Source organism: Cornus florida, unplaced genomic scaffold (genome assembly GCF_030987335.1).
Source record: "Cornus florida cultivar Cherokee Brave unplaced genomic scaffold, ASM3098733v1 CherokeeBrave_3.0.0_Hap2_Chr11, whole genome shotgun sequence".
NCBI classification, from domain to species: domain Eukaryota; kingdom Viridiplantae; phylum Streptophyta; class Magnoliopsida; order Cornales; family Cornaceae; genus Cornus; species Cornus florida.
This window is the reverse complement of record NW_026775581.1, coordinates 34,800,657-34,818,245: the sequence shown is the minus strand read 5'-3', so window position 1 is coordinate 34,818,245 and position 17,589 is coordinate 34,800,657. Positions and strand designations below refer to the sequence as shown.

Below are 17,589 nucleotides of genomic sequence, written 5' to 3'. Positions count from 1 at the left end.
ATACCCTTTTCATCCTTTTTTTTTTTGGTTGTCTATCCAATGGTATGCACGGTTGCATCCAAATTTGTTTTAAAAGACCATTTTACCCCTTGTCAAGTACCTTTGCCATTTGAAACCTATCTCTTCCACACTTTGCCTCTTTGAGTCCCGTGGTTTCATGGGAAGTCACGTTTGTATCTTAGGGATGATGTGCATCTCTAGATACTTTGTTTTCTGTGTGAAAAGACCATTTTGCCCTTGGGGGCATACTTGGTCTATTTTCAATCTTTGCTCTCGCCTTCATTCTTGTTGAGTCCTGTAACTTCACGGAAGGTCACCTTGGTGTTTTAGGGATGTTGTATACCCCTACAGACCTTGTTTTTGTTTTCGCTTCCGCATTCCAAATCTGTTTTGGGTCATCTTATGGGTTATCACAGGACACACCGGGTTTGTAAAACCAAGGCCATCATAGTAGTAAAGTAGAACTTGTTTGTAGACTTGACCTACTATTATTTTTCAGGTATTCGTCAGTTTCAGACTTAGAGATTGTTCATACTAAGCAGAGACAGTCTTCATCACTCATTTATGTAGGATTTCCTTTTTATTTTAGTTGTTGGATTTCGTTACTTCAGTTTTCAATTAGAATTTTATTAGGGGTCCACATGATGGATTTCTGAGTTATAATGTAGACGGTTATTGGTATCAGAGGATTTGGATTTATTATTGGAGTATTATTCTACTGGATTTTAATGGAGGATTTATTAATTAGTTTCTTTTCAACTTCTTTATTTATTCTTATTTCCTTTTGTATTCTATGCTTGTTTATTATCTTAATTAGTTGATACTTCCCTCGGGTTTGGGTTTGGGCTTGGGTCTGATCAACCCATATCTTGTAGTCGAGGGGTATCACATTAGCCAAACAGAGGTAAGCACAAGCATGGCTGGGAAGCTTCAAAGATCATCCTACTGTGAGCTTCAGAACACATTTTAGCGGGAGGGGGTGAAGATGAGGATGAAGACATGGGTATTTTTGTAATTTCATAAATAATAATTATATTTTTAAATTTAATATTAAATAGTAAGGTCAAATTCGACATTTTACAACCGATTTAACCGGTCGGATACAAGATTAGGGGTAATGCAATAACTTTTTAAATTGTAGGGAGTTTTCTTAAATAGGTTGGGGGTTTATGATTAAAATTTGAAAATAATGGGGCTATGATTTAAGCCATAATAATAATATATAGTAGTAGAAAATACTAAAATTCAATAAATGGATATCTAATTGGAAGGAAATTTATAATGTTAAAAAGTTATTTAATAATATAGTAATAGTAAATACTACTGCTAATAATAATATAGTAGTAAAAAATGTAATTAGAAAATAAAATAAATATTTTTAAAAACTAAATTATTGAAAATTTAATCAGAGAAGAAAATATATAATATTAAAAAATATTTATTTAATTCAATAAAAAGAAATCCAATTAGTGGAGAAAAAATAATAATAATAATATAGTAGTAGAATATACTGAAATTGAAATCTAAATAGAGAATGAAATACATAATTTATTTCAATAAATACATAACAACAATTATATATTTCTAAATATACCAATAAAATCATAAACTAAAAATTTTATATACAAAATTATTTATATATTTTTTTATAATTTATTTTAAAATTTTAGAATGTTATTTATTTCAATAAGTAATATAGTTTTATAATATATTTATATATAATAAATAATAATGCAAAATTATTCCTTATATATATATATATATATATATATATATTGATCATTTACAATTTTTTACTTTACAATTTTTATGTACACACTTCAGCTTACTAGTAAGTTTTAAATTACTATCCCAAATTATATAAGAATAATGAATATAATAGTAAAAATAAATTATTTATTTTTTATTCTCTCCAGACCAGCTTATTCGCATCAAAAAAAAATTTCTTTCGTTGGAGGAGGAGGCATAAATCCAAATTTCAAAAATTTGCTTCCAAGAAAGTGCTAATACGACATTTTGTTGGACCCCAAAATACTCTTTGATTCTAACGTCACTTTTTTTTTTTATACTTGTAATGCTTCCTCCCAAATTAGACGATCTGTAAAAGCGTGTATGTCCATGTCGCCCTAGAGAGAGAAGATAAGAGAGAGAAAGGGTTCTCACGGTTCCCTGTTCTATATATACCTATATATCAGTATATATATATATATATAGTGATATTGTTCCATTATTGGATCAATATCGATATCAATGGCGGGGTCTTCTTCAATCATGGACTCACTGTTTCAACGCACTCTGGAGGACCTAATTAAGGGCCTCCGCCTGCAACTGGTGGGCGAATCGACTTTCATCTCCAAAGGCCTAGAAGAGATCCGGCACGAGATCAAATCGACTGACCCACAAACCAAGTCCATGGCCCTCCAGAAGCTGACCTATCTCCACTCCCTCCACGGCGTCGACATGTCGTGGGCCGCCTTCCACGCCGTCGAGGTCACCAGCTCTGCCCGCTTCCACCACAAGAAGATCGGATACCTCGCCGCCTCTCAGTCCTTCCATTCTGGCACAGATGTCATCCTCCTCATCACCAACCAACTCCGCAAGGACCTCAATGCCACCAACGAGTTAGAGGTAAGCCTCGCTCTCGAATGTCTATCAGTTATATGTACGCCCGATTTAGCCCGAGACTTAACCCCTGAATTATTCACATTACTGTCGAGTACAAAGACCCTTGTCCGAAAGAAAGCGATCGCAACCCTTTTGAGGGTTTTTAGTAGATATCCAGATGCGGTTAGGGTTTGTTTTAAGCGATTGGTTGAGAATTTAGAAGAAAGTGCATCAGATTTGCAAACAGTGTCCGCGGCAGTGGGGCTGTTCTGCGAGCTCACTGCAAAAGACCCCAAATCCTATCTCCCACTGGCACCCGAATTCTATAGGATTTTGGTCGATTCGAGGAATAACTGGGTGCTGATTAAGGTTTTGAAGATCTTTGCTAAGTTGGCGGCACTGGAGCCTAGGCTGGCAAAGAGAATTGTTGAACCCATTTGCGAGCATATGAGGAGAACGTGTGCAAAATCTCTCATTTTTGAGTGTATTCAGACTATAGTGACTAGCTTAAGTGAGTATGAATCTGCAGTGAAACTTGCAGTTGTTAAGATTCGGGAATTGTTGGTTGATGATGATCCAAATCTTAAGTATCTTGGGTTGCAAGCACTTTTGGTTGCTGCACCGCGGCACTTGTGGGCAGTGTTGGAGAACAAGGAGGTTGTCATTAAGTCTTTGAGCGATGCTGATCCTAATATTAAGCTCGAGGCTTTGCGTCTTGTGATGTCAATAGTGTCCGAGGATAATGTTGCTGAAATTTGTAGGGTTTTGGTTAATTATGCTCTAAAATCAGACCCAGAGTTTTGTAATGAGATTCTTGGATCCATCCTATCGACCTGCTCCAGGAATGTCTATGAGATAATTGTTGATTTTGATTGGTATGTGTCGCTTCTTGGGGAAATGTCGAGGATACCACATTGTCAGAAGGGGGAAGAGCTTGAGAACCAGCTTATTGATATTGGTATGAGAGTCAAGGATGTTAGACCGGAGCTTGTCCATGTTAGTCGTGATTTACTGATTGATCCTGCATTGCTTGGTAATCCTTTCTTACACAGGATATTGTCTGCCGCTGCTTGGGTGTCGGGGGAGTATGTTGAGTTTTCGAAGAATCCATCTGAGCTTATGGAAGCACTGTTACAACCGCGAACTAGTCTCTTGCCACCATTAATAAGAGCTGTTTATATTCAATCTGCGTTTAAAGTATTGACCTTTTGTCTACATTCTTATCTCATGCCAAATGAAGCTGTTGCTTCTTCCTCCGCATATCCTATTGATCTGGAACCAGGAGTGATTGATTCGGTCAGTGAGAGGGAATGTGTGGAAAGTTCTGATTTAGCAACATGTGAAGCTCCTGCCAATAGTGAACGGGATGAAGGGTTTAATCCAATGGCTTTTAATGAACAAGTTGAAGAACTTTCTGCTGATAATGGTGGGGATATAATTGTTGTTCATGGGCAAACCTCTTCCTTATCTGATTTAAAGAGAGATCGTTTGACCCAAGAATCTATTGTTAATCTGTTAGATATTATTGAAACTGCTTTGGGTCAGCTAACAGGAAGCCATGAGGTGGAAATTCAAGAGAGGGCAAGGAATGTTCTTGGTTTGGTCGAATTGATACAGAAAGTAATACGTGGTTGTGTGGTTCAGAACGGTGGGATTTTTGAGAAGGAAGAACTGAAAGCTTGTGAAATTATCAATCTGGTGAGTGGTGCCTTTTCTGAGGAGCTTGGTCCAGTTTCCAGTAGTGCTCAAGGAAGGATACCTATACCAGATGGCATAACACTTACAGATAATCTGAGGGATTTGGATACAATTTGTGGAGATATGCAATCACCTAAATCAAGTCCATTTTCCCTTGGAAGATCACTATTTGGGGAGAGGGATGGTAACTCCATCTTCAACCGCGATGATCAAGAAGATTCAGTACCATCAACTGAGTCCACATCTCTACTCGCAGAACATCGCAAGCGGCATGGGTTATATTATCTCCCTTCAGAGAAAAAGGAAATTATATCCAATGATTACCCACTTGCTAATGACTCTAAGTTGCGGGATAATGTCAATGATGATACTGTAGATCTTGTTATGCTCGCAGAACAATCACTTGTCCTGAAGAAAAAGCCAAACCAGACAAAGCCAAGGCCTGTGGTGGTAAAATTGGATGGAGATAAAATACCGATTATAGCCAAGAAGCCAGAGTTGGAAGATGATCTGATCTCTGTAGCAGTGCGAGATGTTCTTCTAGGCAATGAAGCCATACCCACGTCATCACGAAGCAACCTTTCAAATAAGTCATCAAGCAAGAGAAGAGGAAAGGAGATACTAAATATTGATCAAGTTTCTGAATCGAAAGAGAATTTAAATGTAGAGAAGTCTGAGCTTGGAAATCAGAGTTCAAGAAGAAGCAAACACCGTCCTCATGGTAAAGAGAGAAAACATAGAAGTCCAGGGAAGAATGTTGAGGAAGGAGAAGAAAACGGTGAGAAAGATAAGCAGAAGAGCAGTCACCGTCATGGCAGGCACAAAGCTCGACAAAGAGCGGATGGAGGTGTGAATGTGGCTGCACAAACACCAATAATCCCAGATTTCCTTTTATAGTGTTAAAGACGGGAATCACCATATCTTAGTGGCTGCACTAAACTTGAATGGAACTGCCCTTCTGTAATTTTCTCTATTTTGGACACTGAGGTCAGTTTTGCACTAAATTTTGTACATTCTTTTTGTACTTTTTTTTTTTTTGTTTTTCCAAAGGATTTGTGTTTGTATTACAGCTTTTTTACAAAATTTGTTTCATTCCACACATAGTGAAATACATAATATTTTCAATTTGAGAATATTTTCATTTCCTGTGCATGAAGATGAAAGTATTTAACATACATAGGTTTCTTGTTATTTATTATTGCTTTCCAAATTTGATACTATATCAGATTGTGATAAGAGGTTAGAAATCTTGTTCTTTGCTGTTATGTTTGCTGAATGATGATGGACTTTGACATTTATGACACTCGTGTTAAGTGGACGTGGTACATACAGTTATTGCAATTCCTAGATCTCTTTTTGTTCTTTGATATTGTTACAAGATACATTATACATATAAACAATTACTACTGCTGCTATAGTTGTTTCTGTGATTTATTCTTGTTACTTGACCAATTGACCAAGTAGCATTGAGCTGTTGTCTTGAACATATTCAACATAATTTGATCATGCTAGTAGAGTAAATTCTAGAAATATAAGACATAGATTTGTCTAACACTAAAAGCTTCATTGATTATTTTTTTCTTCATTAATTTTTTTTTAACTTTATTAACTTCAAGACAATAATTAGTAATATTCAACTCAGTAGAGCCTTTGGTTTACATATTAGCAGAATTTGGATGAGTGGAGCTCCTGGCAGGGAGGTTTTGCAATGTGATCTCTTTGCCAGGTGTTGCAGGATGTTTGGGCGGCAATATTCCCATGGAAAGCAGTATGGAGAACAAGAGTACTCAATAAGACTTTCTTTGGACGGACAACGGCTTTGGGGAGGATTTTAATGGTTTATAATTTGAGGAAGAGACAACAAATTGTGACCAACTGTGTTGCGCATGCAAGAGGAATGAAGAGCCAGTGAGTCCCCTTTCTTTGCATTGCCGGTGGCTAGGGAAGTTTTGGTTATGCTATGCTTTTTGCTGTCTTTGGTGTGTAATGGATTTTACTGGCTTCCATAAGGTCAACACATACTCAAGTCTTGGAGGGGATGTACAGTGAAAAGGTAAGTTCGAGATGCATGGATGGTAGTCCTGTTTGTATGTGATGGGGTTTGTGGTGTAAGAGAAATAGGAGTTCCTTCAATGGTGTGGGAGATACGGGTGATAAAAGCATTACATTCGTTTTTTTTTTTTTTTTTTTTGTGTTGGGGGGGGGGGGGGGGGGGGGGGGGGGGGGTGGTGGTGTGGGGACTATAGAGTATTTTGTGGATAGCTTGAGGATATAAAGATTTATTCTGAGCACTTTTTAATGAAGTTTTCTTATACAAAAAAAGAGGAGAATATGTTATTTCTTAGCTGTCCTTAGGGGTCACAATTTGTGTTGGTGTTGTTTTTGAGTTATGTGCGTTATCCTGAACACGGCACGTTTACTATCCTTGTCATGACCCCCTGACACGAACATGACTTGCTTACCGAACAGGTGACATAACATGACCTGTCAGGATTCATGTAAAGCGCTTATAATAAATGGGTTGTGTAACCTGTAACACGAGAGGACTCGTTTAATAGGCTTTAAATTTTTTTCTTAATTATAAAATACAAATGGTCAGACCTTGAGCTGGAAATTTGCTCACATGCCTCCTTTCCATAAGAATTACTAGCTGATGGCTCTAATTCATTATGGGAGCTTTAACCTCAGCATTCTCAATGTTGAGCTTAGACAGTTCGTTTTCTCTCAGAATTCACACTGATGCAGATTGCAGACAAGTTATTTTGATTTAACAAGCTCACTTTCCAGCTTTCAACTTTTAATTTTAAGTGCCTTATTTAAGTTCTTCTTATTCTTTTATGTTCTTTGTTCCAGATTTTGAACTTCTTCAAGAAGAACTAATTTTTCCTAGTTAAGTTTCCCAATGTTCTTATTGGTCACCAAACTTCTAATTTGTACATGTCTTTATCAAGTTCTGCAAGTCTTAGTTTTCAAGCAAATAAATAGATTTTTGCCATTTTGATATCATGAGAAGGCGTTCAAATGGGGAAAGCATCTTGGAAAAGCTACGCAAGGACCAAATAGGGCTCCTAAACTCTCAATATGTCCAAAAATCAATTATCTCCCTCAACGATTTACGATTTCTCCCAAAAACCCAGAAAAAAGAGAATTGATTTTAGAGAATTTCAGTGCCCTGATGGGAGTCTCCTCGCCATCAAAGGATCTCATGTTCCTTTCTGTCCACAAGCACTACCAAACACACAAGGGCACAGCCATGTTTTTGTTCGATAGGTCATTCCGTTTGACTTTTCAAATTTTCAGTTGAATTGGGGACTATAATTTGAGATATATATATATATATATATATATATTCGAAAATTGGAGGTGGTATTTCATTAAGAATATGGCAATGAAGTACATAGGATCAGAGGGCATACCCTCTGTGAAAACAAACATAAAAACAGAAGTGAGTAAGCCCACTTCCAATACAGCAAAAAGACACTCAAGAAAAAAGGCTCACTCCAACAGATCATACAAAGAAATAGAGGCTGCATCAAGAACATCAAAGAGTATTTGATCTAGCCAAAGAAGAAGCATCTCTCTTAACCCCACTATGAAGCCTGAAATTCCTTTCTTGCCAAATACCCCAAATAATAGCAGAGAATAGCATCTTGGACAACTTATTTACATGATCCCTGAACCAATTACAGAACTGATGAAACTGATCTGTATCAGGAGGAGGCAAAACCCAATGAAGTAAATCTCCAAAACCAACACCAAATAGCCCTAGCAAAAGGGCATAAATAAAAGAGATGATCTCACTCCCCTTTGTTTATGGTGGGGTTTGTTGTCAGAGGAATAGGAGATCCTTTGGGGGAGAGGAGACTCGTATTTGGGCTCTCAAATACAATATTCTGTATACTTTATTCTTTTGGATTTATGGGCGGAATTGTAATTCTTTGGGGCATCTTTTGGATTTTGTGAATAGCTAAAAGCTATAGTTGTCGCCTTTAGCCTCTTGTATATATTCTTCTGGGAGTGCTCCCCTCTTGAGCGCCTTTTATGCAATCTTACTTACAAAAAAAAAAAAGGCAACTTATCCCACATAGCAAAAACTGCAGTAACAGAACACCTAGGCCTACCACTGTTCCAGCAAAGTCCGTACCACTCAACCTTGTCATATTTGACTCTACAGTTATTCCAAGCTGTCTCAAAATGAAAATTTACCACCTGCCCAAAACAATCTATCCTCTCCCTCACAGACAGAAATCTCTGAAGTGGACAAGATCAGCATGTTGTAGCATATCGAGGTTCCATCCACCATTGACCATTAAGCATTAAACATTGCGATTTGCTGTTTCTATCCAAGTGAACAAGTCTAGCTACCCTATGACCAAACTTCTGGGATATAGTTTTCCCCCATCACACCAAGGATCCGAAAATAATTGAATCAACTGGCCATTACCTGAAAGGAAACGTGATTCACCATAAACTCCCTAACGCCAGTATAGATCTCCATATAACAGAATGGGTAAAAGAAGGGATAGCACTCCAATAACAAGCTGCCGAAGTGTATATGCTTTTAAACCAAGACACCCATAACCTATCTTTGCTAAATAAGAAGTCCCACACAAGAGACCATTTAGCAGCAGATTGAATGTCAGAAATCTTTTTAATACCCAACCCACCCTCTGCCTTAGTTATATTGACAAATGCATTCTTCTAAGACTGTCCTTGGTGCCCCATAAGAAATCCTGGCACATCTTCTGAAGCTGATTGATCACCATTACAGGGAGATTATAAATGCACACCAGTAAAAAATTATAGGAGTGATCACTGTCCTCCACATTAGAAATAGCCGTAGCATCACTAACATTATCATTATCATTTTGTCCTTCTCTTCATCATTGATCTATTTACCACTCTCTTGACAATCCACACACCTTGAGATTTCTGTTTCTCAGGACATTGCCCCACCAAATAGTCCACTCGTTTACAATGGGTGCAAATCTGAGGCTTCCACTCATATTTGAGATTGAGAACACACTCCTTACCATGAACAAGAATAGATAATTTCTCTAGCAGTACCTCATGCACGTTGACCTCAACCATAACCCTAACATATTGGGCACGATCTCTAGCCAAAGAATCATCTAAGAACAAAGGTTTAGAAAATTTAGAGCAGATCTTAGACAACACAGTTTTACATTGACAATGAATAGGTAGGCCATAAGCCTTTAACAATATTGGGACACACCCTAACACATCTCTCTCATGGTTTACAGTCTTCTCCCACTTAACAATAATAGGATGATCCTCATATGTATGTATATATTCTTTGCATGACATTCTGTAAATCCTCTTTTGATTTGAGGCGAACCATAAAGAAGCCGTCGAAGAGAAATCACCTTCAAATCCTCACCCCATCATTTGCGAATGAACTTCTCAAAGATAGCGAAATATGGCTTCTTTCTCATCACGTAACCAACTATAGAGTTACCCCGATATTCAATTTCTTCAGCCCCATCGTCATCTATAATGGACACCATAGACTCCGCCTGAGTATCTTCATGAAATGTGAGATTTGTGAAAGACTTCTTATTCGAACTATCTATGAGACTTCTCCATGATGTTCTTTGTGGAGAGTTTTGCAGATCAACAGACCCCATCGGCAGTTGTGTGGAGTAGGAATGACCTTCCTCCATGCACAGATCACCCTCTCTCGCACAGAAAAACCCTAGAAGAAAGCAGACGCTAGTCGCCCTCAGCAAATCCCTAACATCAGAGGAATCCGATGTGACAGCTAAAACGTAAATTACTTGTGATGCCTAACATTCACAAATCAATCTAATTCTATTTGAAGTGGAGATTCACCACTTAGTTTGAGCAACACTGCTGATACCAGTTGAGAATTGTGGCATGCAGAAATATAGCAGTTGGTTTATGGCTTAGCTTATGGACTAATTGGGGGGCAAATAGGTCTTATTGTTTTTGATTGATTTAAAAATTTCCAGCTTATTAGTATCAATTATATGCGGCAAAAGTAAATTATAAGATTCTCTAAGCATGGGAGTCTTGGACATGTAATCCAAGCTTTTGTATTAGGGTCACGCCTTCCGGCGAAAGCTAGTGAAGGTACTCTGATTGCTGCAAACTTGTTAGTTGTACCTTTTTCTTAACCCCCATGCCCTACATATCACTTTTTCTTAGTTGGTAGTGGGAATTTATCTGTAACTATCTTGTCCCCATTTTGTCTTTTGCCATTGTTCCGAGAAAGAAGCTTGGATAATGGTTCTGGATTTTTGCAGCCTTTTAATTGCTTTTTGACTATTGAGTTCAACTGTTACAAAGACATTATATCTTTGGAGTTTACTAATCTTATGAATACCCAGATTGCTAATTTCTTCCAACTTTAGAAAATTGTATGGTACTGTATTAATCAAGCCAATTTTTTTTAGGATCATTTAATGTTGCCAATGGTTTACTACATCCACCAAGGTGCGTTGATATTACTGGTATAAACATTAACTACTGTTGTGTGTCGTCAAATATAACCTTAGAAGCAATAGACATTGTATTCTTTTCTTTCTTCATGGTTGGTTGTTTGTGTTGATCATTTTGGACTTTCTTGTGAGATTTGTTTGAATAAAAATAATATAAAGCTTTGCAGAAATTGACTATCTGAAGATGTCTCCAGAAAGAGTATTATTATTAATTTTTATTTTTACTTTTATTTATTTATTTATTTTTTTGCAGTAATTATTGTTTGTTTCTTTATTACTTAAAAAGGCGGACAAAAAAGTGAATCACCAGTCATAATAGGCTTGCATTTATTGAGGCAGGTAATATTTAGAAGAATTCTATTAATCTAGATGGTTTCTCAAGTGGTTTGGTATATAAATAGAGGACTAAGAGCAACAAGTTGGTGGCCACCAGCCCTGTCAACTTCAGAAATGATATTTTTCTACCACTTTAAAGATGATTTGATGCTTTCGTTATAATTATGTGCTAAAGAATTATTGTTGCCTGGTTGATAAGCTTGTATGCATTAGGAGCAAGTGGTACAGGCTTTTCATCTCCTGCTGCTGTGAAAAAATGGATTTGTAGCTACTGGCCTATTTAATTACGTAGTATTATGGAAATGGTGTGCATGATTTCTAATGTTTACAGACGACTTGCCAATACACGAGGCTTGAAAATTTATTTTTGGAAGAGTTTCTTTTTCCAGAAGAATATTTTAGAGTATGCATTTTGCTTTACAATCTCTCTCTCTCTCTTTCCTGGGGTTAGTTTGGAGTGTAGCTTGAATGTGTATATATTTGGATAATTGTTTTCTTTCCTATTATTGTGCTGGGGGATAGAAGAATTAGAGTGAAACTTGAACCAGTTTTTTGGAAAGTGTATGTGGCATTTTGCTTTTGAGCTGGAAGAAGGTTGTTTTTCAAAATATGGAGACTTGGGGTAACAGAATTGCAATGGAGGGGGGCTGGAGTTGAATACTCCTCGAGGGTTTACTCCTTGGAAAGCTACTCGGAAGGGGTGGGAAGAGTTTTTCAAACACGACAATTCTACGGTTGACAAGGTAATAGAGTTAGATTCTGGTATGTGAAAAATGGTTTGGTTTATTGCTCGGAAAGATACGTTCCTCGATTTGTATAGGGTATAAGGATGCTATGGTGGCTGATAACTGTAATTTCATGGATGGGAGTGTGATTTGGGATGTCGTATTTCAAACTGATATGGGATTTCCCCAGATGAGTGACTGGCTTGCATTTTGGTTGGAGGTGTCAGGAGAAGGAAGATCTGAGATTCTATCCTGCTTTGTTTGATGTGTTGCATTTGATGGGAGTAATAGGTGCTCTCTTAAAGGAGCAGAGTGCCCAATCCATAATTTAGAGGGGAAAAAGTTGGTCCTGTTACTGTATAGGGTTTTGTAACCTAGATATCACTGGACTGGTTGCATTACCAATCTGTGTTTCCATGATATTGTTTTTTTTTTTTTAAAAAAAAAATAATTTGTCAGATACAAAATAAATATATAATTTTTCCGCGTCTTAGTCATTCATATTAATTTGAAATTCAAAATATTATTTATGACATGAACCCAGCGTAGGACTTCTGTCACGACCAATATCCTAAGGGTAAATAGGATTCATATGTAGTCGACATTAACCCAGGGTAAGTAATTTGGAAAACCTTTCTTTGTTGTTCTCCTTTCTTGTTGTGAGCAGATCTCACCCTGAGAATTGTTGGGACATGTTCCATTTTTAAACTTCTTACAGTGATAATGGTCATTGCAAATAATGCACACCCACTTTGCCCTTATTATGGACTTGACCCTCAACCTCCACTTCGAGAGGTAGAGCTGATTCAATTGGGCTGCTGGCTGAATCTTTAGATGAACAAGGAGAGACAATTCCGATGCACACTTGTTAATGTTGTGTGGTAAGCTGAATTAAAGGGAGAAAAAAAAAATTCTGAAAAAAATAAGTAGTATATTGTGTATTATGGTTTGGTGGACTACTTAAAAAGTTTGTTGTGTATTATGCCATGTTACATGGACTCGCATGCGTGCGTGGGGTACGGATTTGAGACACGAGTGAGACATGAACACTGCTAAATATTTAATTTATTTAATTAGTTTACTTATTTTCTAGGTTCAATCTAGACTTTTAATTCGAGGTAATTTATACCGACACCCCCCAAGTTTGAGTTTATTATAGGTAGATACAACTTGAGGCGCCTGTAGACAAACTTCCCCCGGTTTATTAAATTGAACGAAGACACTCCTAACTATGATAAAAGTAAGTAAATGCCCTTTGACTTTTGAATTGACCCACGTGAATCATTAAATTACTTTTATAACCTTTATAAGTCCTTTTAATTTACCAAAATGACCCTCAAGAATGAAAAAACAAATAGTTAAAGCCAAACAATCTCAACCACCTACCCACAATGCTGCCACCACCTTTTTTGTAATGCCCCAAATCCTGTGATCCGGCGCATTGACTAAGAAAACCTAATCCGACCTGATAACGAGCCCGAAATGCGAAAGAGAAAACCAAACGAAGAGGTCACTAGAGACAATCTCACCCCTAGGACAACAAGGGAACCTCAAATGAAGTGACAAGACACAACTCAACTACGAATGCAGAATGAAGAATAAAAGGAATCAAACTGATTCCTAAAACGGAAGCCAAAGGGTAAAATGGTCATAACGATAAACGGGACATCATACGAGGTCGCAAAACACGTATACATATCAATCCAAAGCAATCCTAAGAACTATAGACCAAGTGAGGATAGCAAGGAGTGAACAAGGAAGAAAACAGCAGCAAACAAGTAGACGTGTAAGGCCTAAACATCAACTGAAAGGGCCAACCCGGTCGACGTGAAGGAAAATTATGTCGACCAAAAACTGGAGGTTTCTGAAATAAATTATGTGCTATAATGAAAAATAAGATACCGGTTGACGTGAAACCCCTACATGTCGACCGAAACTTAGCAGAAAACTACCCCAGGTCTTGAAAACTACAGAAATGGCCCTTGGTCCAACTCTGACTCAGACCATGCATTTGAATGGACTCCAATGCAAAATAAAGACTACTCCTAACATGATACATGGCATATGGGTATAACATAAATGAACTAATACGAAATGCAAAAGAGTATAATTGACATAGAAAACCATACATTGAAAAAACGACTCATTGTCCTCAATACATTGTTTTGAAATCACCCCTTTATACATTTCGAAAAGTAAAATATGAGTTTACATTCCCAAATGAAGAAAAGTACAACATTGAGTTTGAAATCTCAAAAGTACATGAAAGCATATATACATCAAAACATATCCAAAAAGAGAAGAAAGGATCCAAGCCCACAAGTGAAACAAACGAGTCTTCAACTCTAGAATCATCCAAAGCTACTCCATTCCTGAAAATTGGTTATAATATAGGGGTGAGCATAATAACTCAGTAGGATGTGGTGGATTACAAAAATAATTTTCGTCCTTCAAAATCCCCAAGGACATGCAAGAATGCTCAACATCCCAAGGATGAAAAGTCATACAACCTAGAGTTTAGGCTCTGTGAAATGAAAGGGGATCATACGCCCTACTCTAATTTTCGTAGCATGATAGTCCGACTCACCGTAAGTAAAACACATAAGCAAGTCATATATCCAAAATACCAAGTCGACAAATAATAACCACAACGAGTCACAAACTACACAAAGCACATTATCACATAACGTCTACCACGAAACTATAACAATAACAAAGTCCACATAATTCTATGAATTATGAACTCAACACAACCCATGAATTCCACCATGACACAACTCACATATGTAAATGCCATGATGCAAAAATGATGCTTGCCCCATGCCGGAATCACATCCCACGCATGACAATGAATTGGTGCACCACCGCACCCCATTGGCCAATGTACATAGGGGCTCACAACTCTTGGGCACCAAGCTCCCTTTTCGAAACTTTGGATAGCAACTATCTGTAAAAAAATATTAAGTATGCCATGCATACACAACCCATGAACGAAATGACGATCACAATGTAACCATGGCCAAAGTGGCACTCACACATGTCCCACACATTATAGAAACTACTCAATGCATCGCAATGCTAAAACAATGTTAAGACTACTCAAATAGCCATATAATCAAGTCCTCACGAGATAAATAAAAACATATGCACTCAATGTCCATAACATCACCATTTCTACATAAGGCATACTTAGGCAATCATATAGCAATCTAATACTCCAATTCCATCCTTTCCTATCATGCTTGACATTTCTAAAACTCAATATTAGCCAAAGGCAACAAGATATCAACTTATATACACTAAACATAACATACACCATATATATACTCAAAATAGCATGACTCACATATACACATTGCAAGCAAGCATGCTTTACATTTCCCTGCATCCATAAGAGACCCAAAGAAAAAGTAAATTACTAGCATAAGATACCCCTACCTCAATTTGAGGTGAAAACCTCAAATGACGCCAAAACAGAAACTCTCCAAAAGCAACGCAACTTTGGAGTTACGTCGGGGACAGCGAGGAGAACAACTAATCCTCTTACGGCGCCTCCTAAATCCAAACCCGAGCTCAAACCAAAATATCAAAAATGGTCTAATATGAAAGTGATCGAGTAGAATGGAAGACCTTACCAAGCCCAACACAAAGCTCTCTTACGGCAAAGGCCGAATCACAAAGGAAGTCGGCCAAAAGCTAAAGAGAAGTAGTAGATCTAAGAAGCAAAAATGAGAGAGAAAGGGGAGGCGCAGTGGTTGGCCACGGAGAATGGATTTATGATCTCTTTCTCTTTTCTCACCTTTTATACTCTCTAAAAATATCCCACGAGCGGGCCCCACGCGATTCAAAAAGCAAAAGTCGTCAAAACGCGTTCAAACGGATAAAAACCGTATAAGTATAAATACCGATGTCCAAAATAATTTACAACGAAAGAAACAACATCGAAAAAATAAATCATGAGCTGAAAAATCTATCCCGGACCTACACGGTGACCTCCCAAGTCAAAAATCTGAAAATGAAGGAAATGGTTTGGAATGCATTTCTAAAAGTCTATGACTTGAAGAAAGACTAAAAAGAATCTCAGTCAGGGAGAAGAGATTTCTGATCTCTTTCTCTCTCCTCACCTTTTATACTCTCTAAAAATATACCACGAGTGGGTCCCTCGCGATCCAAAAAGCAAAAGTCTTCGAAACGCACTCAAACGGATAAAAACCGTACAAGTAAAAATACCGGTGTCCGAAACAATGTACAACAAAAGAAACGGAATCGAAAAAATAAATCATGAGCTGAAAAATCCGTCTCAGACCCACAAGGTGACCTCCCGAGTAAAAAATCCAAAAATGAAGGAAATGGTCCATAATGTATTTCTAAGAGTCCATGACTCGAAAAAAGGCTAAAAAGAATCTCAAGAACCCCGTACACATATCCCAATGTCATAAAATAAACAAAAAAAAAAAAAATTCGAAAAATCAAAAAAAAGATCGGTCTCTACATCTTTACCACCACCAACTCTTCTTTGGTCTCTTCCTTCTCTCTCTTGTACATATATATATATATATATATGCATACACACGTATACCCACAAATATTTGCACAATAAAACCCAACAACTCAAAATCCAAATAATAGTTTTTTTTATTACTTTATTATTTTTTACGGACTCTATAAATGAAAAATAATTACAAACACAAAGCCCAAACAAGGCCAAAACAAACAAACCCCAAAGCTTGTCCAAACAGAGCCCGGCTCAATCAACAACTGCTTCAATAAACAAAGACAATGGTAGTCTAGAAGCCCTAGACTAATTGTGTCTAGGTCAAGAGAAATTTATTCCGGAAATGAATTGATGAGGTAAGAAGCCTCAGTTCAGTCAGTCCAGCGGCTCCGGTGGTAGTCGTTTGAAGGAACCCGGTAAATCTCAGTTAGAGACTATCTTTCTCGCACGAGTAGAGTCCTTAACTTGTAAAGAACATAGTCTCTGCTTAATTAAGTCAGTAATATGTTTCAGAATGGATGACCGAGAGCATCTTTTCCCTTTGAACGCCCGATTATTGCGCTCAATCCAGATTCGGTTAATGGTGATAGACAACACGAGCTGCTTAATCGAATTTGGCAGTGTCCTGCCCATCCAGTGATTCGTTACCCAAGAGATCGTTTCGTTCTACGGTAAAATCCAATGATGAAATCTTGCCTTATCCTTAAGGTGGATCCAAATTGATTGCGTAAATGAGCAGTCAAAAAATAGGTGAGTGTGTGATTCATTAGTTGATTGGCGAAGATGACATTGTTTAAAGCCCTAAAAAGATTGCATGGAGCTTAGGTCGAGGGTGGGAAGCCAGTTCTGCACCACAAGCCAGAGAGTGAATTTACATCGTGGTATGGAGAAAGAATTCCAGACAAGATGTGGCCACTGCCGTGCTAATAGATGAAGAGTAATCCACTCAATTGTGTTGCTTAATGAAAAATCCCCACTGGATGAAGGCGCCCAAACAGTAGTGTCTTGAGTATCATTTAGTGGGTCAATGTTATAGAGCTCAGGGATTAGTATCAAGAGCAATGCTTGGCTCCTGCCTTATTAGGACAACTTTTGTCCTCCACCCAATGAAAACTTGACACCTGTCCAAAATATGAAAAATGAATTATACTGAATCAAATTGGGTTATCCGGATCCACCCATCAAACAAACCCATTTTATCTCTTCAGTTCTTCCTCTCTCCTTTTCTCCAAGCACCGCCACAAGCCCA

The 17,589-nt window shown here is 37.6% G+C and overlaps 1 protein-coding gene across 3 annotated transcripts; it reads left to right on the top strand.

Annotated features, from left to right (window-relative positions):
• Window positions 1-2,062: 2,062 nt before the first annotated feature.
• Window positions 2,063-6,492, top strand: LOC132283730 (AP-3 complex subunit delta). 3 transcript variants are annotated; one of them, XM_059785741.1, is made up of 2 exons: window positions 2,063-5,289; window positions 6,038-6,492. In XM_059785741.1, exon 1 carries the CDS (start codon window positions 2,251-2,253, stop codon window positions 5,197-5,199), a length of 2,949 nt encoding a protein of 982 aa, XP_059641724.1. In that variant the 5' UTR covers window positions 2,063-2,250; the 3' UTR covers window positions 5,200-5,289; window positions 6,038-6,492. The 3 variants fall into 3 exon arrangements, with proteins under 3 accessions (XP_059641724.1, XP_059641723.1, XP_059641722.1); XM_059785740.1 differs by having other exon boundaries at window positions 6,029-6,492; XM_059785739.1 differs by having other exon boundaries at window positions 5,972-6,492.
• Window positions 6,493-17,589: the final 11,097 nt, after the last annotated feature.